The 22,226-nt window shown below is 41.1% G+C and overlaps 1 protein-coding gene across 2 annotated transcripts; it reads right to left on the bottom strand.

Moving 5' to 3' along the window:
* Positions 1-573: 573 nt before the first annotated feature.
* On the bottom strand, positions 574-22,065 carry tnnc1a (troponin C type 1a (slow)). Of its 2 annotated transcripts, XM_055046123.1 has the most exons (7): positions 21,936-22,065; positions 6,279-6,425; positions 3,277-3,307; positions 2,970-3,116; positions 2,343-2,457; positions 1,724-1,860; positions 574-1,122 (listed from the first exon to the last, which is right to left on the bottom strand). In XM_055046123.1, the coding sequence occupies exons 2-7, from the start codon at positions 6,285-6,287 to the stop codon at positions 1,091-1,093; spliced, it is 471 nt and encodes a 156-aa protein (XP_054902098.1). In that variant the 5' UTR covers positions 6,288-6,425; positions 21,936-22,065; the 3' UTR covers positions 574-1,090. The 2 variants fall into 2 exon arrangements, with proteins under 2 accessions (XP_054902098.1, XP_054902096.1); XM_055046121.1 differs by lacking the exons at positions 6,279-6,425; positions 21,936-22,065 and adding an exon at positions 4,719-5,725.
* Between the last annotated feature and the right edge of the window lie 161 nt (positions 22,066-22,226).

Raw genomic sequence — 22,226 nt, 5'->3', positions numbered from 1 at the left:
TGTTACAGATTGATGGCTTACACAACAGAGTTATCAGTAAGTTACAAGGATGTTTTAGTTTTTCATTAAACAGGATTTTGCAAAGATCCCCAAGTGTGCCACTTGAGAAAAGCCTAGAAAAATATGTAGATTTTTTTTCCCGAAACAAATAAAAGTCATGCTGACATTAAGATTTATCACTTTGCTCCGACTGTTCAGATACTTTAGAAGTGCTAACATTTCTGCCAAATTTAAAGCTGTGCTAATAGAACCTTGTTATCTCTCTGTAGTCAACAGATTTCTTTTTAAGGAGAAAGGAATCTGACTGTCAACTGGTGGCGCTGATCCTCTGACATGAGCACTAACATGATTAGACATAAATAGCTCCTGTGTCAACAGGCTGTGTAACTGGATACCACCATGAGAATACTTCACATGCTCAAAAACAAGATCCAATACAGAGTAGAAATTACACAGATGGATCAAAAAGAAGCAGAAGGGATTTAATTTTGAGAAGAAAAAAAATGTTTAAAGCTAGCGATACGAAATGAGAAATGTCAAATCAGACAAAATCACCGCACTGACAGAGGGATCTTATTGTTGATCGGATTTTGTTTATTACACGAGTGCACCTTACAAGTGCAACAGACAGTCAAACCTGAAACACCTGGACAGAATAAAATATCCTGATGGGACTTTAGACGCTGAGAAACTGTACATCATGGCATGCACCCTGACTGGATCTGGCGCATTTCCTGGATAAAATGATTATTCCAACAAGAGCTTACTTTGCGTTTATTTACATCTTCAGCATCTTATTAGGAACTGGACTGCAGCCTTTGAAAAATTACATTTACCTGGAAGCATAACACAAAAACCCAACATAAATCATCTATAGGGGAAATAATATTTGGTCTCAACAAACATTTTAAGTGATCCAGACACGTTTATACAGATTCAATGTATTGAAAGTCAAAAATTGTGTCTTCAACAATGTGTTTGCAATGCTGACCCGTTGTTTTCCATCAACTGCAGCCAAATCCAGTTTTCCACAGATGACTGTGGAGTCACAGTGACACTCAAAATAACTTTTATCCTCTCCAGCTCAGGGTTACTCCACTCCTTTCATAAACTCCAAGAATTCTGTAAAATAAGAAAGCCGTGTTCAGAAAGCCGCTTAACTTCTGCCAAATTGGTATGAAACAGTAAATCAAGGAAAGATATTTTATAAATCAACGTCTGTAAACAAGATTTAGTTGTGTATTTTACCCAGATGGTAATACACAGCTCTAAGTCCATAACAACATTCAGAATTCAAGCCTTTTTGATTCCATTTGACGGCTCTTCTCTAACCATTTATTTGAGTATGTTTTGCATGAAGTTAAAGAAAATTCTGTGTCCTAGATAATCGAGACATGACACAGATATATAAAATAGTACATCTCCAGGATGGATAGGTATTGCAGGAGATCTTCTATTTCACCATAATTAAAGCTAAAGAGACCATTTAATGTTGAATTAATGCTGAGTGAAAACGAAGGCCTGAGAAACTCCACGTATGGTCTTTGCTCATTTAGATGTATAATTGCCAATAAACACAACCTAGAATTTGTCTGCTAAGCAGGATCTGAACCAAACATAACAGGGTTATTGCTGTCAAGACAAATACTTTTAGAAACCTATGACCTAATGACAGATTTATGTCATTACGCTTCTTTGTTTTTAGGAGCTTAAACCCTCTTACCATCATAGTCAATTTTGCCGTCATTGTTCTTGTCCCCGTCTTTCATCAGCTCTTCAATATCATCCTCAGTGATCACTTCTCCTGTGGATTCCAGCATCATTTTCAGCTCATCCAGGTCGATGTAACCGTCTGCGTTTCTACAGAGAAAGCAGTGCAATTTATGTTGTGCTCTCATAAAATTCACACAGAGCTTCAAGGGCGGCATTAGAGGAAAATCACGAGAAAGTTCATATCTTGGGCTTTAAAAATTTCTGCGAAACCATGATGGGAGTAAGGAATGGGGAGTTTGTTCTTTGATGCTCAGATGAGGTGTCTGGGATACATGCTAGGGGGTGTTAGAAATACTCAGAACTGTCAAGAACGATTAAGGAGCGAACTACATGCAGTTCTCTGCAGAGCTACTTGGCATTTTGTCAGAGCTCATAATTTGCACATGGGGAGCATACTTTGCTGGAACCACATTAACATTCAATTTAATAACTAGGCTCTGAGATGAAAGCATCCACTTGTTAAATAGAAATTGACTCGTCTGTTTGTCAGATAACCCAAAGATGAGCTAACTGCTTTTACGGGATTAATATTTTATTGATGGCAGTAGGGTTTAAGAATAAAAACATACTTGTCAAACATCCTGAAGAGCTCAGCCAGCTCTTCTTCTGTCTTCCCTTTGCTGTCGTCCTTCATGCATCTCACCATCATGACCAGGAACTCATCAAAGTCCACTGTGCCGCTCCCTGCACACACACGCGCACACACATTTCAAATCACCTTTTCAGAGCGGAATTTCAGATAATTTAAACTATGCACAAATGATTTAATGTGAAGCCCATTTTATTTGAGATTATTCATGTTTCTGACACAAGAAGATACCTGTAGTTCACAATGACAAGCAGAAATTGTTACGACATTTAAATGTCATTCTTATTCTTCATCTGAGACCATGCCAAAATGTACATCACATATTAAACCTTTCTGAGGTAAATCCAAAACGTTATTTTCTGTCTTTGATCATCACATCACATGGAAAATTCAAAACGACTTGTGCATCATTTGATACACAATTCCCGTTTAATCCAGCCTGACGCATCCTGATGTTTTCACGACCGCTGACTAGCATTTGACATTAAGTGCAGAGGGTCTGACTGATGCTCTGTATGCACAACAAGATAGGCCAGTTCTTGTTGTGTGCACAACAAGAACTATGGGCAAGAAGAGGTCATCCATTCAGTTGCCTGTTTTGATTTACCATCTTCATCCACCTCGTCTATCATCTCCTGCAGCTCCTCTGGCGTGGGGTTCTGCCCGAGCATCCTCATAACCTTCCCCAGCTCCTTGGTGCTGATGCAGCCATCCTCTGCGTCTTGCACAAAGATGTCGAAGGCGGCCTTGAACTCTGCAAGGCCGCCACAGAAAAGGAAAAGTACTTAAAAGATATATCTAGTTGCATCAGATGCATCTAACTGTCCATCACACTGTGCTTTTCTTTAGCGAGCAGGAACATGATGTGAAAATGCTCCCGTAAAATTCATAAAATAAAAATAAAAATCACGCACCATTTTTCTGTTCATCTGTCAGCTGTTCAACCTGTAAAAGATGAAACGATTAAAAGAATGAACCATTTACATGACCTGAAGGAAATCAGTGGGGTCTTCACATTTCTACATTGTCTCATATTAACAATTTTATTTCACTGTGAAAGTTTTTAGTTCCGGTATTTAGACTTGAAACCTTTAAATGTCACACTGTTTTACTCGTGTTTGTTTTGATAACTATACAGTCAAAAGTGGTATTCCTCTGACTTAACCACGACTGGTTAAACCAAAGATGTTACAAAAAATTAGATGGTGACTGGATGATCACACAATCAGTTCTGATCAATGCTAACAATGCCAAACTAAAAGTTTGGTCTTCTTTCCAGTCAAAGACTTTAGATTGGAAAAACGCTGGAAAATTTTTTCCTTGATGCATCTGCAATCAAAATACATAATGTATCTTTTATGTGTGGCATCCAGAATTATGGGGAGCTGAAAATAAACACAACATGATCAGGAACCACAGATAAAGGAACCCGACACAGAGTATGTTCAATTAGCATAGCAGTGGCCACCACCCATAACAATGGGGCAGTAATCCTGCAAAAGCTACAGCAAAAGAGGGAGACAGCTGCTTACATAAGAGTTATCATCTGTCATCTGCAGTAAATTAAACAGCCATTTATTCAGATGCTTTCTTGTAAACAAAGTCCTCAAGTGATGATATATGAAACGATGTATCCAAACAAACATGTTTTGCACATTCCTGGGTGCTTTTACTGTCTTGGATGTCCTGCTCAGCTGGACATCTAAGATCAGCTGGTGGTCCTGTGAGGGAACAGGACGGCCGTGTCCACTGTCCAGCAGCACGGGGGTCGACAGACAACAGCACAGCTTTCAGGATCACAGATAATGTCGGAATCCAGTGGAGGAGGAGTTTATCTAAACTCGAAGGCCCTCTATGGGACCAGAGCACTACAGAAGCAGAATCGTTTGAGCAGTTTGCCAAAATTAGCCCTGAGAGGCAGGACTGGTCCATTTGAAGTCAAGAATGAAGCAGCAGAGTGATGACCAGGGACATATCTGTTAACTGACCCCAATAAATGGCTCCCACCTCTTCTACTATGGTTAAAGAGCCACAGACATGTTTGATACCAGCTGCTGATAAAAGGAAACACACTGAACAGACACTGGCAGGACTCAGATGCCAGCAGTTAGTCAAAAAGATATTGGACTTTTTCCAGCTAATTAAACAATCACAAAACTCTCAAGCCTTGTACAGAACAAACCAAATTCTCTCTACAAATCAATGGTAACAGCGATGATGTCCAAACAAAATCCTTCTCCTCCCAGATTAGCTCTCACTGGGTTTTGGGGACTATCCAGCAAAACCAAATCGCCTCATTAGAAGGAGCTGATTGTACACACACCATAAAGCATATGAGCTGAGTGAGAGAACATACCGCTGCTTTGTAGATGTCATTCATGCTGGCGGCTCGTCTGCTGCCGGTCCTGACAGTGTCCTGGCACAAAGGACTGAGAAAGAGTCCAGCCTAGAGGAGGACTCCGGTCACCTCCTGGAGGGTTTTATACCCCATGCCTGGCACTGTCTGTCCCTCCCAAGGCAAAGCAGCCTCCCCTCTGATAGCGCCTCGAACATGTGTGTACACAAATGTGTACCATGTGTGTGTGTGTGTGTGCGTGCGTGCATCATTGGCCCAATCTGTCACAATCACTGGGCTCAGATAAAAATGCAGCAGCTCTTAGGGGGCACACCATGGAATGAGTTTGAGGAGAGGAGAGAGGCCATGCATGGGCAGCTCTAATCTCCAGGGAGAGGGGCTAGAGACCCTCAACATTCCTCCAGACCTGAGTGAGTTCAAAAGAATTTGTGACTGTGGGTGCAGAAGTTTTCAAATCGTGACAGGAGACAAGCAGAGATCTGTGGAGTCACACTGAAATAATGGTAACAATACTGGCCTTCAAAGAACCTACAAATAAACAAAGCAGGACGATCTATTGGTAAGCACTTTTGAATCAAGTTTTACCACCGCAAAGTATTGAGCTCAAAGCCACATCCGTAAAGCACTGGTGAAGGTTTTTACCTGGTTTCTCACTGCGGACTGCAAAAGCCTTTTTTATTTCGACAGATCATCTCACCTGTTCAGCAAGGTGGCACAACCCATGGGGGAAATGATGATGAGCTGTTTAGATATAGAAGGCATTCCCAAGCCATGACATTTACCCCTCCATGCATCACATTTAATTTGAGGTTTTCTTCCAGACAGCTCACCAAACAGTCAGAAGCACAGCAAACTAAATGTCTCAGGTTCAAAAAGGCAAACCTCCTTTAGAGACCACTGTTATAACCTTGTGCTCCTGATGTCATTTTAGCTATTTTACGTTCGTGGATCTAAATGTGGGAGTGTTCCTAATTTATTCCTCACCAGAAAGTTGTATATTTGTTAATCTTACTTGCTTGATCATGTTTACTTCCATTTTTCTCAGTTTTTAAAATGAATCAGTGGAACCCATATGCCCCCATATGTTAGGAAAACAGGCTGCTATATTTTTCACATGGCTGTAAGCACTGTGGATTTGAAAAGCAACCATGTGCAACACGGGCATGCTCAGCAGAGGGCGCTGCTCGCTACATAGAAACTACATTGAGCAGTTGCACAAGGCTGCCTCCGGAAATCCAATTTATCAATTGCGGGGTAGGTGAGAAATCTGGGTCAAACAAACCAAACACTTGCAGAGACATTTAAATGAAATTGCATTCACTGCAAGGCTCTGCTACCGCTTTGTTTTCTTTCTTCTTTTTTTTTTCTGAACCTCTTCTTCTGAAACAAGGCCATCTCAATCACTTGACTGTGATTCTTTTTCACGATCACACACGTGCTTTAAAAGAAAGAAAACACGCACACACACACACACATAGAGCATGCTGTGGCAGGCATTTTAAGTGACGAGTGATCATGCTGGTTCATAATGGGATGCTAATGGGGACTGGCGCAGCTTACAAGCATCATACAGCCACTCAGAAGAGGAGAGGTGGAGCTCCCACTGAACAACACAGCCTACATGTCCTGCTCGTGCACAGGAAGGAGCAGGTCTTGTGACAAAGACCCCCGCATCAGTGCATGTCAGTCACGGGCACAAGTTACTGCCTGCATGGAAAAGAAAAAAAAAAGAAAAGAAAGAAAATCAGTGAGGTGGCGAGCGGAGGGAGGGGAGGGCTTGCGGGGATCTGAAACTATTCCATTTGTCATAATTTCACACTCGGGACTCAAACTGCACTGCGCCGCACGCTGCTGTTTGAATTCAGAGAAGTGAATCGTCATCAGTGGCATCGAATCAATCAGCTGAAAGTCAAAGCATACTGATGAGTCCACACGGTCCGCCAGAAAAATTCATTCTTTTTTTTTTTTTTTTTTTTTCTGAGACATGAGCGATGTCTGGTGGGTGCCAAGAGTGACAAGCGGCTCCTCTTGGTGAGGAGGGAAGGCGGGCACCGGATTCCTAAAGTGAAGCGTTGGTGAGCCCGCTCTGCACACTTTGTGCACTCCATCACACACACACCCACACACACACACACACACACACACACACACCCACACACACACACACACACACACACACACACACACACACACACACACACACACACATACCCACACACACACACCACATGACGTGGAGCCCGAAGACTGGCACGCAGATCAAAGAAAGCATATGGAGTGCTGTTTCATTGGAGCCCTTCACCCAATTTCCTCTTACACGGGGAAAGGCTGACGAAAGAGCCCGCCATCTCCTCCGCACAGCGCAATCAGACGGCGCATCTCAAATCCACAATTCACCGCACACCGCTTTTTGAGGGGTTGCCATAGAAACTCTGCCGGGTAGTAGCGGGCAGAAAACGAGAGGAGATGAACGGGGCTATTTCCCCCTCCACCGCCCTCCCTGCTTCGCTGCCGCCACATTCTGTCCTCAGAGTGACTATATTATTCTCCATTCTTCGCCTCCGATTTGCATACGTCCGCGCTGCGAAGCGTGCACGTGGGGTGTGATGCAAACAGATCTGGACAACTATCACATAAAGATTATCTGGTGTCGTTCGTGTTTTGTTTTGTTTGTTTGTTTGTTTGTTTTTTTGGGAGGTGGGGTTGACATGTTTGGAAGTTTCAGCAGCGCTGGTCATCTGGAGACCAGAGAGATTTCTACCATCATCCAAAACCGTTTTACGCACCAAAACTACAGATGTCAAGTGTGAAACACGTCAACTTGCGTGAGCCATGCCATCTCATGCTGACGGTTCCTAATCAGCAGGACGACATTGTGAAAATCTACCCCACTGCACAGCACCCATCATGCCAATTTAAATGGTCATGTGATGCAATGATTGGGTTGACATGTAGCTGAGCTTGAAGCTCCTCGCCTCTCCTCCCCTCTGTGTCCTCACCTCCTTGATTGCTGTGGACTGTGGGGGCGCAAGAGGGGAGGTGGGGTGAACCTGTCAGCTTCCCTTTCTTTCTCTCTTCTCCTTTCCCTTCTTTCCCCTCTCTTGTTCTGTTCTCTTTCTCCGCCTCTTTTCATTGATGACCAACCTGTCAGCAGCTCCTGCTGTAGCAGGCTGAGAGCGCCCTGCATGCGACTGGATGATGCAGTCTTCTTTTCTCAGACCACCTCTCCTGTTGGTTTCTTTGCTGTATTTATTAAAAATCTGTTTTTTGGGTAGTTTTTTTTTTTTATTACCTAACCCAAATTTATGAATTTGCCATGAGAGACGACTGGGAGCAATTTTTCCACTTTGCTTCACTGGCCTCAGTGGTTTGTCTTTGACACTCGTCTTTACTGAGGCATTTGGCCGTGTTACACAGTGTTCCTTAAATCAGAGCTCCAATGAGCCAGTGGCCACATTAGCTCCAGCGTACATAGCTATGCACTAACTTCCAGCCAGAGGCCTGCAACATTTTCCAGTCCACTGGACCACCAAGTGACCTACCACCCTCCCCGCCTCTCCGTGCCTTACCCCTCCCAACCTCTGAAATGGCGTATGAGAGGCCTGGCAAAGATTTTTTTCTCAGATTAATGGCAGCCGAGGTTCCCTCCGAGCCACAGAGAAATTGTTTTTCTGCTATGTGGCAGCTAAAAAAGCTGTCAAGGCGTGTCTTTAAGATTAATCATGGTTAAAGACGGCAAAATGCTGAAAGAAATCGTTATAGTTTCTGAAGTGATACTGAAGAAACACTAGATCTTTTTCTAAGTCTGCAACTATGTTAGGTTCTCCTGTTTGTTTAACTGTGTAGAAACAGGAAGAAGTGACATATTCAAGTGGTCATAAACGTCTCCACATATTTAGACGTTTACTAAATGTGTAAACGTCTAAATACGTAAACGTCTGGACTCTACTGATGATGACAGTACCGCTTTACTGGCATCGTCTTTGTCTGAATCAGTAAAACAATAAAAACTACTATTCAATCTATAACTTGAAGCTGTCCTGTCGTTTTAAAAGAAATCTTGCCTAATGCACAGCCTGAGCTTTCTTCCGCTCACTTGGATTATCTCCGGTAGATTTTCTACCGGGCCAATCAGCAAACAGAAGGAGAAGCTGTCCTGATTGGCCGAAAGAGCGTTTTTTTGATTTTATGATAGAAAAAACTGACTGGAAATATTTTCAGATAAAAAAAGCTGTGGAAATAATTTCACTGCTTAATAAGTCCATTAGCTGCATATTTCTTAAACAGCCAGCAGAATATCAAACCCCGCACAAAGCTCTCCTGAGTAACAAGCTAAACAAAAAAGTATAATGGTCTGTGCAATGAGCAATTGAAAACAACAAGCTTCACCGGATTTTATTTTATATTTTGCTTAAGTCTGTGTTACATGCTATAACTTTCTGAACTGCAGTTTTCAAGCAGCAGAGGGGACAGTCATTACTTTTTTGTTTGAAATAAAAGAAGTAAGGTGATGTTAGCAATTTTCTTTTAGTTCTCTCCAAATATTGTCATAAGGATAAACTGTAATATTTTTGCTCAGTTTTCATGCCATGAAAATCTTGAATCGGTTAATGACTGGACCACATTATGTAAAGTCGAGGACTGATGAGTTCTCACACATTTTACCCAAACTGCAAACTGGTTCTCCACATTTTTTTTTATATTAACTGAATGTCACATATTAATTGCACCTCTATTAGGTGAGGCTGGATAACAGAAATGTAAACAACAGATGTAGAGTATTTAATATGGCAGAACTCTACAGAGTTGTTCATGCTTATGCATAAGTACTAAATAAAAAGTATTTTTTAATGGCTTGTAGCATGCAGACATTTCGTACTTGTCGCAGTAGTTGCCTTCACCTCTTCCCCTTGAATAGCTGCTCTGTGAAAAGTAATCCGGCAGCCCAAGGGGTGTCGGACAATGTCTCAGATATTCCCGAGTGAAATGAACAGCGGTGCAGCTTCAGAATTATTTAATCTAACAATTGGCTCAACCGAGAGCGAGTTGAATGGGAAAGAAGGTCAGAATCATCTTCATTCCAAGCAGTTACTGTTCCACTTTTAGTTTGACAGCTATATTTGTGAGGAAAGTAGCAACTTTACCTCTCTGTATCTCTTTATTCTCTTTATCTGTTATAAAAGTCAGGAAGACAGGAAAGAAAGAAATTAAACCCATCCTAAGGGAGATTAAATATACATTCAATGTTTAAGTAAATTTACTGCAAGGTCTTCAATTCCAAAAAGATACAGAAAATCAAGCCCTCCAATTTATGCAGAGAAGCTAGCTCTCAAAAGACTCCTGACCTTTACAGATTTATTTGTTTTACAAGTTAAGAGTTTGTCCTGGATTCTCTCCAGAAGCTCCTCCACAAGGCTAATCAGCCTGAAATGCATTGGTCCTGCAAACGGTGTTCCTTTATGATTCGCTCTGCCGTTTCTCATGCAAACATACTCACGCAATCTGCCACAAATGCATGCTAATGTGCATTAATGTCCCAGAATACCCTCGCCATGTCTGCGTTACACAAGCTTGCGGAGCACATGAGCTAAAGGATGAAAAAAAAGCCCACCTATGCATCAGCTTGCATAGCTGAAGTCCAGCCTTGGGCCTCGCAGGCAGCAGTGAAGTGTGCTGTGATTTGACAAGGCTAGTGATGAGAAGCACTGCAAATATCTGGGCTGTCACGTGACCCATTTTGCGGCCTCCAGGCTCGAATGAAAGGTCAATGTTTCGTTAACAACTAAATTAAGTGACTAGTGTATTTGTCCCTTCGGAGCAGATAAATACATTTGACGTGCAGCAAAACTCTACTTACACTCCGCACCAATTGTTTACATTTCTATAAAACCAAACAGAAAGCGCTAATGCAGCACGAGCTCGCAGAAAAGACCTTGACGTTTACACACCACATCACACACAGGCAGACAGACTAAAAGGTGTGAATCACAACCTCTGGGTTCTTCCTCATGCATGTCATGTCTGACACCGAAGGCAGCGTGTTAACACGTCTTCATCTTCTCTCAGTTGGCAAGTTGTGACCCGTGTCGTTTTACCCTGACTGGGTGCAAAAGGTTAAAATCATATGTGGACTCACAAGTTGCACCCTGGAAAAAAGCCATTCTGGATTGTTGCTTCTTTAGCGGTGCATATCCATTCATGCAAGATTTAGCAAGAGGGCTCTCTTTTAAAAGGTCAAAGTGAATAAAAGAGTTAGCAAAATGCATCACTACTCCAAACAAACAAAAATTGAAAAGAACATGAGCCAACACTAATATAAAGGATCAATCAATTACATTTTTAAAGCAATGTCGCCCTGCACCAAGAGTTTCACAAGATTCACTCTGTGACACTAAAGGCTCTTGACAATGTCAGGTTCATGTGGTTGACACGTTTCTTTAGCGTCTCGAACACTCGAGGTCGCCTTTGAAGTGGCGAAACGGAGTGAGGTTTCCAATTTTTAAGAAAGCGAACCGTACAGTGAAGGATCACACATTTTTTTATATGTAGAAAAAAATCTTTTGATTATTTTCTTCAAAGTCAGAAGTTTGCATGCACTAACATTGATTGTGTCGAGGTTTGTAAGCGTCTAGTTAATCCAAAGCGTCTGAGTGAAATGCAGGCTCACCAGTGGAAATAATTTAAGGCAACTCCTCAAACACGAAGTTTCCTTCTGTGACTTCATTGGAAAATCGCAAAAAAGATCTACCAATAAACGACGAAGAGAGCGGCGTATCATTGGTTCATCACTGGGTACCATTTCAGATCCCTAAAGGTGGCATCTGTTCCAGCAAATAATTGTGAATAACAATTGTGTTTATCCACTGTTCTCAGTCCTAGAGATGGCCATTTTTCATACTACCTGTGAGCATCAACAAAATATATGTGAGTGTCAACAAAAGCAAAATACATTGAAAAGGTGCTGGCTGACGTGTCTTGTGCTGACAAGGGAAGAAAGACCACTGGGAGAGGTAGAGGTCAGTACATCTAAAGAAAGATAAATAAGCAATGTCAAAGGTTTCAAATGACACATGACAACACCTTCCACTTTTGAAGTTTCCAAGTTTAAAACAGTCTCCCAAACGTGCATTTGGAGAGAAAAAGGGAAAGCCTGAAAGCCTAAGCCAACATGTGTTTTGTAGGTGATTTGCTGCGACAGGCTATCAAAACAGAGGAAAGAACAATAAAATATTGAAGCAATACCCTAAAACATTATCAGTACAGTTAAAGCTTTTGGGTATGAATAGGTCGTCCAAATGTACAATGTGAAAATTTCTGCAAAATGTCAATGAAAGACCATCTAATGTTAAAATCATTATGTCATTTTTTTCTTAGAATTCAGTCATAACCATTCTCTCCTTTATCAGTGTTTTGATTTTCTGGAAGAAGTAGATGATCACTGGCCATTTTTTTTTACTAGGGGAAATTTTAAATTCTACAAATTATTCTCCTGAGACCCAGCAATGCATTTTTGTCCTCTGTGGAGTACATAGGTTTTTTGTTCATAATTCTGAAACCATACATGCCACTGTGTTAAATCCTGTTGGTCCTTAGAGAGGACATCCTGGGCTCCAATGATATGACATGTGTCGGGGTGGGGCTTTTCAGAAATTTTTTCCTGATTCTTCAAATTGCCTGCCATCCCTGTGAGCACATTTTATCAAAAGAAGAAAGGTAAGTATTATTTCTAATTATGAGATTTGTGAGTTTAATATTCAGATTGCTTCTAGTAAATGAACATCTAAGGAATAGTTAGGTGAATTTTCAGAGCAGTTTAATTATTTGTTGGCATAAAACATAACCTGTTTATGTGTGTCCTCCATAGAGGACATCAGGATTTGCTTTTTATTTTTTAACCTGTTTTAATAGAAGTCAGCTCACTGACTGAGGCAGAGAAAATCCTAAACAGGAATACTGATGGAGACTCAGACATAGATTTGTCAGATGAGGAGGACCAAGAAGGACAGAATGACGGTGATTTTGAGGTCGGGAGTTCAGAGGATGAGGCATCAAGTGAGGAAGAGGAGAGTGAAGTTGAGGATGCAAGGGCCCGTCGCCCACTTTGGACCAAAACTAACACGTAGGTTTCTGAGACCAGAGTAGATAAGCTTAGACAGATTAGAGTATTTTTTGGATGAACTATCACTTTTAGAGGACATAATTATTTAACGTATTTGTCTGTCTCTTAGGATTCCTGCCTGTAGACTGTATGCACAATCCTACACTTCTTCGATCTGGCCATCACCAACTCCTGGTTACAGTATAAGGAAGACAGCCAAGCTTTGGCACAACCTATGAAGAAAACTCTCTAATACCATGACTTCAAAACTGCTCTTAGGTGAGGAACTGATTGCCCAGGGGCACTCAGGCCAACCCAATCCAATTGAATCTGATGCGTCGAATGATGAGGAGTATGTTCCATCACAGAAGAGAAGGAGGCCCCAGCCAGATCAGGAAGTGAGAAAGTATGGAGCTGTCCATTTGCCAAAGATGATGGACAATCCGAATACTTCCAGGTGCAGAGCAGAAGGGTGCACTGGAAAAACCTACAAAAGTGCATCAAAAGCAACATGTACCCCTGCATCTCAAAGAAGAAGAACTGCTTATGGACTACCACAAACCAAAACAGAACTAACACACCTGATTAAACTACACTAATCAGCTTGCTTTTGATAAGTTGAATGAGGTGCCTGGAAATCTGAACCACTGGCTTAAATGATGTAGCTCTTTGAAATTTACAGCACTAAAGATTGTCAGAGTTCAGAGGTCAATGTATGCCTCGAAATGTGTTCATATTTGCCACAAGAGAGTCCCGATGTCCTCTCCAAAGGACATACTCTAAAAAATAAATAAAAACATGTTTTGACATTTTTTTAATTGTAGTGATGTTTTTTCACTCCTAAGAGTCATGTAGTGTAAAAAAAAAAGAAATTCAAAAACATTTTTTTCTCTGGGTCTCAGGATTATTGGACATTTGATAAGAGCTATTATGTTTTTGTTTTTTTTTGGGGGGGGGGGAGGAGGAGTTTGCCTTTCTTTAATTTAAAACACCCATGGTGAAATGACAAATTCTCCATCCATGTTAAATGAGACGCTGTTTCTTGAATATGAGCTCAAACCCAGCTCTGAGTTCCAACTTTTGATGTAAATGGAAAGCAGCAATACAAACTACTTCTTTTTTGGATTAAATTGTCTTTTTGGAGTAGTTGACATTTGTTTGGTAAACGGAAACTGATCTAAAATCTCATGTGAGTCCAAATCCAAAAACCTCAATAAAGAGAAAAATTATGATTTGCAGAGACTTTGTCAAAATTTGGTCTTAAATCTAGCAAGTCATCTGCTAATTAGTGTAATGAGATGCACATAAATTTTCACTTTTTATTGGACAAATGGACAATTTTACTCAACATAGGAGGCACAAAGACCTCCTATGTTTTCCTTTTCCTTTTCAAATATTTGTGTTGGATTTTTAGGTCTATGTATAAGCTAGAAAATGATTGCCAGTATGGAAAATACAGAAATAATTTAGGTTGGGATTTTTTTTTTAATGTACTGTCACACTCGAGCTTTCCTCTGGTCTCAGTGAGTAAATTTATAACTTTCACAGAAGCACATCTTTCTTCCTGCGGCACCTGGCGCAACATTCATCACCCAGGTAACCATGTCGTTTGAGGTACAAGGCTGCTGGTTTCCATGGTTTTCACATTATACTAATTCTTAATGCACAAGTTTTACATAAGCACAGCTCATTTTATGTCTTTCTCTGGGAGCAGTGGGACTCAATACACGAACAGAAATAATAAGAAGACGGTTTTTAGCTGTGGCGGTTTTGCGCGGCAGTGTTTGACAGCTGATGCTCGTCCCTTTATTTGTCACCGGCTCTGTGAAGATATTCAGGATCTCGAGCAACTTAAACGAGCCACGTTGTTCGAAATCTTGCTCACAACTGAAATGTTTTAATAATTAAAGGTGGTCAAGAAATTTTACACGGCCGGTCATTCGTTGGCTGGAATTAGCTTCGTGAGTCTCGCCTTTGTGAGGTTTCTCTGTGTGCTCAGTGATCACTTCCAATTTCATTCATAGTTGCTGTGACTCCTGGAGAATCCGGTGGGAATTACATAGTGCCTTCGCCAAAATCCTCACTCAGACAAACAGCTTTTTCTATAGAAGGGATTAGACATGAGTGATTCCCTGCTGCTGACATGAAACTAATTAGCATCATTTTGAAGTACAACAGAAACATTCCTAAGTGAGATCAGCTTAATAGTCATGGCTGTGCAACCTTTATAATAATTAGTTTTCCTCATAAGGTGGAGGAAAAATAATGTTAGATTTTTTGCAGCAGGCTTCACAACTTTACTAAAGCATTAGTTAGCATGCACAAACTACAAAGTGCATGGTCAGTGTAGAGGAGCTGCAGAGATACACTGCTCAGGTGGAGCAGATACAGTGAATGTAAGAAAAATGTATTATATAATTTGGATGAATTTGTTAATAATCTGGATAATATATGCGATAATTTCATCTCTAGTTAAGTTTATTTCTATGGGACCTTTCAGCAATAATGCAGTTGAACATGATTTATTAATGCTATTCAATTACTTCACTTTGTTTTACTGTTTTTGTGCAGTTTAGTTGAAAATCAGCAAAGTATTTTCAGATCCTCAAATTAGTACATATAGTAGATCACAGCGATAAAAGGCCTTCTGAATGTTTTCTTGAGTTTATATTCCTATATATTATAGATGATAATACATTCGATTTCATATTGCAATTTAAAGACGTGCATCAAGTCTGTCATAAATGCCAGTAGTTTGGTGAATACTTAGTTTAGATAGCACTTTGAGATGTGTGCAGCACAACCCTCTTACTGGCTCTTTTGAATTATATTTACCTGTGGGATTCGCTTTTCTGCTCATTCCTCGGCACCCGGTGTTAGTGCTGATCAGCCTGATGGAGCAAGTGATTACAACCATCTTTTTTCCCGTAATTAACAATTACCAAAGCTCTTCTCTCAGATGTTGAAGGGCCTGGAGAAGTGGTTTGTGTTGGATTAAATCTGACGTCAATAGCAAATGCAAATGTGACTCTCCGAGCTTTATGTAAAAGCTTTGAATTGAGAGCTTGGCAGGAAAATTTTGTCCACATGCTCTACCCCATTCTTTGCGAGAGCTGGAAGGATTGTGTGGTCTCACTGATGGGCTGGACAACCAGTTCCTTCAGCTTTGAAGTTGATAAACCCTTTAAAACCATGACAAATATTCGCCTGCAATTTCGCCAGAGGCGAAGCGCAGAAACGGAAAAGGTAGCAGGCACGAGGAATGAAAAACATATATATATATTCCTCAACCACTCAAAACTCTCCATCTTATAGCCAAGTTAACACTGAAGGGATTACTCTTGCAAACCTTTGAGCTTACATTTGCTGTCTTCAACAGTGCAATTTTTCAGATTGAAAAAAAGAAAAAAAAAGGAATAATCAGGTGTCAGAGAAGCAGACAATAATGTCACAGCATGGCTACTGTGGTAGAACAATGATCGGGCAGCAATTTTGCTGAACAGCCTTCATGTCAGTTGTGGACATGGCTGCATGGCACCGGTTAGGCAGCCAGGGTGAGACATCGACTCTGTTTCCATAGTGATCTGGTTGAATAGAGCAGATTAGCAGGGGCAGTGTGCTGAGAAAGGACTGCAGACTGCTGTCAAAGCCTCCATTTAAAGAGTTCAGTGTCACAGTTCCTTCCTGTTTGGATATGCATGATGGTGGACCTTTGGCTACTTCTGGCTCCCCACACTTTTCCCCGACCCAGACGCGTTTCACACCCAGAAACTGCAATCTCTTTCACTTTGGACCACATGCCAAAATAAAGCTGTCTTTGCAAATGAGTTTACAGAAGGCAATGAAATATACACATTCAATAATATAATATGAAACTTTTTGTTTCCATGCAGCAGTACATACTTTAACCTTCTTTACATTTTGTATTTGTATTTGCATTTACATCCGAGTTTTGAAATGTTTTTAGGAATTATTGTTTAGGCAACCTGGGGCTGTACGGTGGCACACGTTCGCCCTGTGCATGTGAGGGTTCTCTCTGGGTGCTCTTGTTTCATGGCTGTCAGGTAAATTGGTCTCTCGAAATTCTCCTTAGGTGTGTGTGCATGGTCGTTTGTCTTGTCTGTCTGTCTCTGCGTTGCCCTGCGACAGACTGGCGACCTGTCCAGGGTGTACCCCGCCTCTCGCCCAAAAGGTTGACTGGAGATAGACAATGGATGGATGGCATTTAGGCTACCCTCTACCCATAATGTAATTTGTATTTATTGGCCTTTATTATTAGTTTTTCTTCCAGTGACATCTAATTAACATAATGAACATGAACAAGTTTCTATATAATTGATAACCAGGGTGTATTTTGCATTTATTTGCCATCAAATAGTCCCCTAATCCTTTAATTTATAACAATTTAATTACACTTAAATGGACGAGATCAGTGCGAGGAAATAAGCAGCTTTGGGATTGAAAGAGAGAGCAGCAAAAGAAAATAAAGACAACATAACTAATAATTGTAATTATCTGACTGTAGCTTTGATGAGCTGAAAATTAGTCATCTAAAGAATTATCTACAACATTTTCTTTATTTTATGCTATTCATTTTCTCTTCCACCATAAGTGTAACAAAAAAGCTATTTTGTGTATAAGAAGATGCCACAAAACTCCCGCCTATTTGGCTGTGTAAAGTTATTATTGCTTGTTATTTGCAATGCAATTTGTGCCCCTTCTATAATTTTATGGTCGATGTCTTCAGAAGATCTCAAATATTTCCATATAATTCTCATTTATTCGTGATACCTTCAGTTTTGTGAAGCACACCTGTCGCTCCAGCAAGAAAACACACGGTGATGCTGCTCGCTCACCCCCATGCTCTGAACGCATTTAGAGTTTGAATGATGTTTTCATGCTTGCAGCCTTTCAGCAAGCATCGTCACAAGATGTTTGCTTTTAAAGAAACAGGAAATGTTTCGTACAATTCATCGTCAGACGGCAGGAAAGGGTCTTTTTTTTTTTCATTTGGTTTCAATTGTGTATGTATTTTCCAGGAGGCTGGCATTTTACCAAACTGTTTAATCATTTAAAGCTTTTGTTTTTTATGAACTGGTTTGTCAACGACAGAAAAGCATCCACACACTGCTGTATGACGGCTATGATATTTTTTGCGTGCAGCAGCATTTAAGCTGTTGCTGTCGGAGCAGGACAAAACGTGTGGTTCTGGGATGATTTACTTAAAATTATCCTTTAGGGCTTTAAAATGCATTTTGGATTTTCCACTCTCCTTTACTTGTGTGTAGCCATATAATTGCTTTTTGCGCCTCGGAAGCCTAATGTTTATCGCTAATGGACTTTTGTCAAAGTTAATTGACGATTTTTGGCGGGAGAAGCTCAAGCAATCCCAGCAAAAATCCCATGCAAGGGGTAGGAGGTGAAGGGGGGGGGGGGGGGGGGGGGGGGTAAGGGGGGGGAATGACTGAGAACATTACACTGTTGCCTAGCAACACATGTACAAAAAATCCCCATACTGGTTATCATGGAGGTCATATGTTTACAAAATCTACACCGTGTGCTGACTGTCACACAGACAGATGCTGATCAGTGCGCACCGACAGGCTGATGCAGATACATTCAGATGCTGCTCAGTTTCACTGGATTTGTTGGGAAAAAAAAAATTAAAAAAAAAAAAAAAGTTGCGGGATTTAACTTCTTTGCGTAATTAATCCCTTTGACAAAGGCAAGAAGGAAAGAGAAGGGGGAAGACTCCCAAAATTTGGAGGATGCTCCACTTGGTATTCCTGAAATATCTGCAGCCAGCTCGCTCTCTGAGTCTCACATCCAACAATGCCTCGACGTGACTAATCTGGCTGAAGCTGATTGTTATCAGCTAGAAGTGTCCTCTCAGCTTCTTTAGCTTGTTTGTAAGTCGAGCGTGTTTGGGACAGAGCGAAAGCGAGCCGGAGGAGTAGAAAGAGAACAGAGAGAGAGAGAGAGAGAGAGAGAGAGAAGGAGACGTAGGGAAGGAAAAAAACGAGACAGAGTTGCTGATGCACTTTCTTCACAGATATTTAGGTCATGGCAAACAAAACCTTACACAGAAGAAAAGCAGACAAACAAAAGCATCTTTACCGTGTTCTGTTGCTTTTGTCTCAAAAGTTGACATCACAGTGTGGAGATTTGCAATGTAAGATGGCATATTCATGCGGTAAACCTTTAAAACGCTCATCGTGTGAAGGTGTGAGGTAAATTTCATCACCATCCCTGTGTGCAATGGCTAAATTATATTTAGGCTGCACAGAGAAAAAATGAGTGAGCCCTTATTTGGTTACTCTTTATTTCCCATGTGAAAATATGCCAGCCTCTACATTATCAGCCAGAGATGATAACAACCAAAGAAGAACGGATGTCAGCAATCAGAGAGAAAATATACACATGCCAGCAACAGACAAATGTTTCTGACTGTAAAGTTCTGAGTGGGATGTTTATATTTCAGATTCAATATGGCAGAATCCTTGTTGTCAGAGCTAAGGTTTTTTTTTTTGCTATTTGTTTGCTGATTTAGGATTAGATTGATGTCATTTATTTGTTTTCTTTCCAAAAACTTCCTGCAAAGGAGTCGCAAATACTTCTTTGCAGGAATCCGCAATCTTCTCTTACCGCTCTCATTACACGAAGGAGGAACTCATGTCACAAAATGAGTGATAAGTATTTTATTTCTGGTTCTTTTACATTGTGCATGCTATCTTCAAATGCAAATAAGGGTTTTACTTCAAACCCCGAATTCCATCGGACATCACAATAACACGAGGGTTCGCAGTGAGAAAATGAAGCGGGATGTGTACACAAATCCAGCAAAAGGAGGAAAAACAACGGGGTGACAACATGAATAAAATATGTGAATTGCTTATGATTAGCATACTAATGACTAATCATCATGCTAATTAGTTCATTTTGGGGACTGAAATTGCAGACTGGCGCTGGAAAATATGACTCCACGAAGATGCATTTGACAAGTGAGAAATGCTCTGAGAATTAAAGGAAGGCCGGTGAGTGAGGCTGCAAACCTTTCGCCTTACGGCGAGGCCGTTTAAAAGGTTTAGATTCTGTCAGCATCAGTGGAGGTGCAACCAGAAATTTGTTGCAACAGATTATACCAGTATTTGTGACACTTTAAATGTCACTTTGTTTTCTTTCTTGCACTTTCTGTTTTTCTTTAGGCTACATTGCTTTGCAAAGGTGTTCTTATCCATTGTAACAAAGCCTATTTTGTCATGTCCCATGTACAAACTTCAAAGTATATTGTTGGGATTTGATGTGATAGATTAACAGAGCATAATGCATAAGTGTGATGTGAAAACTAAGTCATCAAAGGGTTTCGGTGATTTATTATTTTTTTTCCACAAATGAAAGCTGAGTGAGTTGCATTTGCATTCAGCCCCTTTCATGGATACTTTGTAGATGCACCTTTTCACCAACTACAGCTGCATGTCTCTTTGCATAATATCTAATCAAACTGGATAGATAGCATATGTTAACATCAACCTTCAGGGCTCACCACAGGTTCACATTTGCTTTTAGGCCTGAACTTTAAGTGAGCCATTCTGACACAAACATGCTGTGATCTAAAGCCCTGAATTGCGGCTCTGGTTGTATGTTTTCGGATGTTTTCCTGCCAGTAAACATCGTTTTTTTCCTGCCTGTTGGTGGCCATAGCCACCAACAGGTTTTATTCCAGGATCGTCCATATTCAGCTCCATTCATCTTTCCATTGGCTCTGACCACCTTCCCTATCCCTGCTGGCAAAATGTGGCCCCACATCAGGCTGCTACCATCACCGTGTTCCACTATAAGGATGTTGTGTTCAGGAGGTTTGTAGTGTTTTTCTCTGAGCATCTTCTTCCACACATTTACTATTTTCTTCTTCCACAGTGGGACTTCTTGTGGTTTTCATTCTTTATTACTTTTTGGCTACACTTCCAAAAAGACCAAACTTGTGGAGTAAAAGACTCTCCCACCTGGGATGTAGATCTTTGCTTCTCCCCTAGGGTTATCTTTGGCATCCTGGCTCCTTCTTTGACTTATGCTCTTCTTGTTTGTCTAGGCAGCCATTGGCAGATTTTCAACCTCTGTCATTCTCTTGTCCTCTCTGGATGACGGGAGGAGACGTGCTTCATCAGATCATCTCCAAAGCCTGGAGAAATAACTCATAACCTAACCGTGCTTTGAACTTCGTCACAACTTCAGTGAGGTTCATTTATTGGTACGTTTATTCCAACAACTGTGGCCTTTTTTGAAATATGTTTTTGAGATAATGTGTTTACGTCTTGTACAAAAACATAGAAAAAAATAGTTTCACCCTTTTACAAATCTCCCTCCTCCCCCCCTCCCGTCATCCGAACACAGTTTTTACAGCCACTGGGCCTGTAAAATGGGGAACTAGCGGTTCAATCTGAGCGGCACACTGAAAGCCATTAAAAAGAGAGGACAAGTAATTCCAGCCTAATGGAGCACATACGGCAGTCACACGGAGCCACATGAAGGCTTCCTGCTGAAATGAAAAAGACTGAGGGGCCGCTGCACAGTGGAAAAGTGCAGCGAGATAAAAAAAAAAAAAAAAAAGTACTCCGGGGTTCAGGGGTCAGCTGGCTGCGTGTGCATGTCACCAGCCCCATTGGACACGCCTGCGTGCTCCATCAGCAGGTGTATAAATATGTGTCATGTTTCACACTTTCATGTCCGCAGGGACAGCAAACCAGATGGGATTTTAAATGCTGCATTTCATGTGGCAACATTTAGTGGGTTAGTTCACCCCTCATTGGTTTACCATCTGGTGCCCTCTCAGAACCCACGATAGGAGAGGAGCGTTCACACCGCACTTGTAAACGCTCCCGATGTCTCTCTGTGCCAGAGCGCATTTCCAGCAGTTCGCATCGGAGTGTGCGCCGCGCCGCCTCCTACACAACTCTTAAAAAGGTGTATTTCTGCGAGAACACGTGTTTTATGTGGGACACAAAGTAAGAGCGTGGAGGCAAACTGCAAAAGCTTCAAGTAAAAAAATAAAAATAAATAAGTTGTGTTAAATATTCAAGGAAATCAAACAAGTTGACTCGCTTATCAAGCAAATCACTTACCAGAGAGTTAGATCCTCTTGTGTTTTGTCTTGTCGACAAGCAAAATTTAAAACGCAGGAAAAGGAGAAAATGCGGCGCATTCCTCTCGGTGCTGTTTCCATCTTTTGCGTTTTCTTTACTTTTTTTTTTTTAAATAATTGCCAGAGTTTATGTTCTTCCAGTTTATCCTACTCATATCATCCCAGCACTTTGGAAAGGCGTCGGGCTTTACAGGCTGAGTTAGACAGCCAGTCTCTGTTCCCTCCCTTTCTTTTTATTGACGGGCTCCCTTTATCTCAATTTGCCAAGAAT

The sequence above is a fragment of the Poeciliopsis prolifica genome, unplaced genomic scaffold (assembly GCF_027474105.1).
Source record: "Poeciliopsis prolifica strain line A6 unplaced genomic scaffold, Auburn_PproV2 SCAFFOLD023, whole genome shotgun sequence".
NCBI classification, from domain to species: domain Eukaryota; kingdom Metazoa; phylum Chordata; class Actinopteri; order Cyprinodontiformes; family Poeciliidae; genus Poeciliopsis; species Poeciliopsis prolifica.
This window is presented reverse-complemented; position numbering and strand designations above follow the sequence as displayed.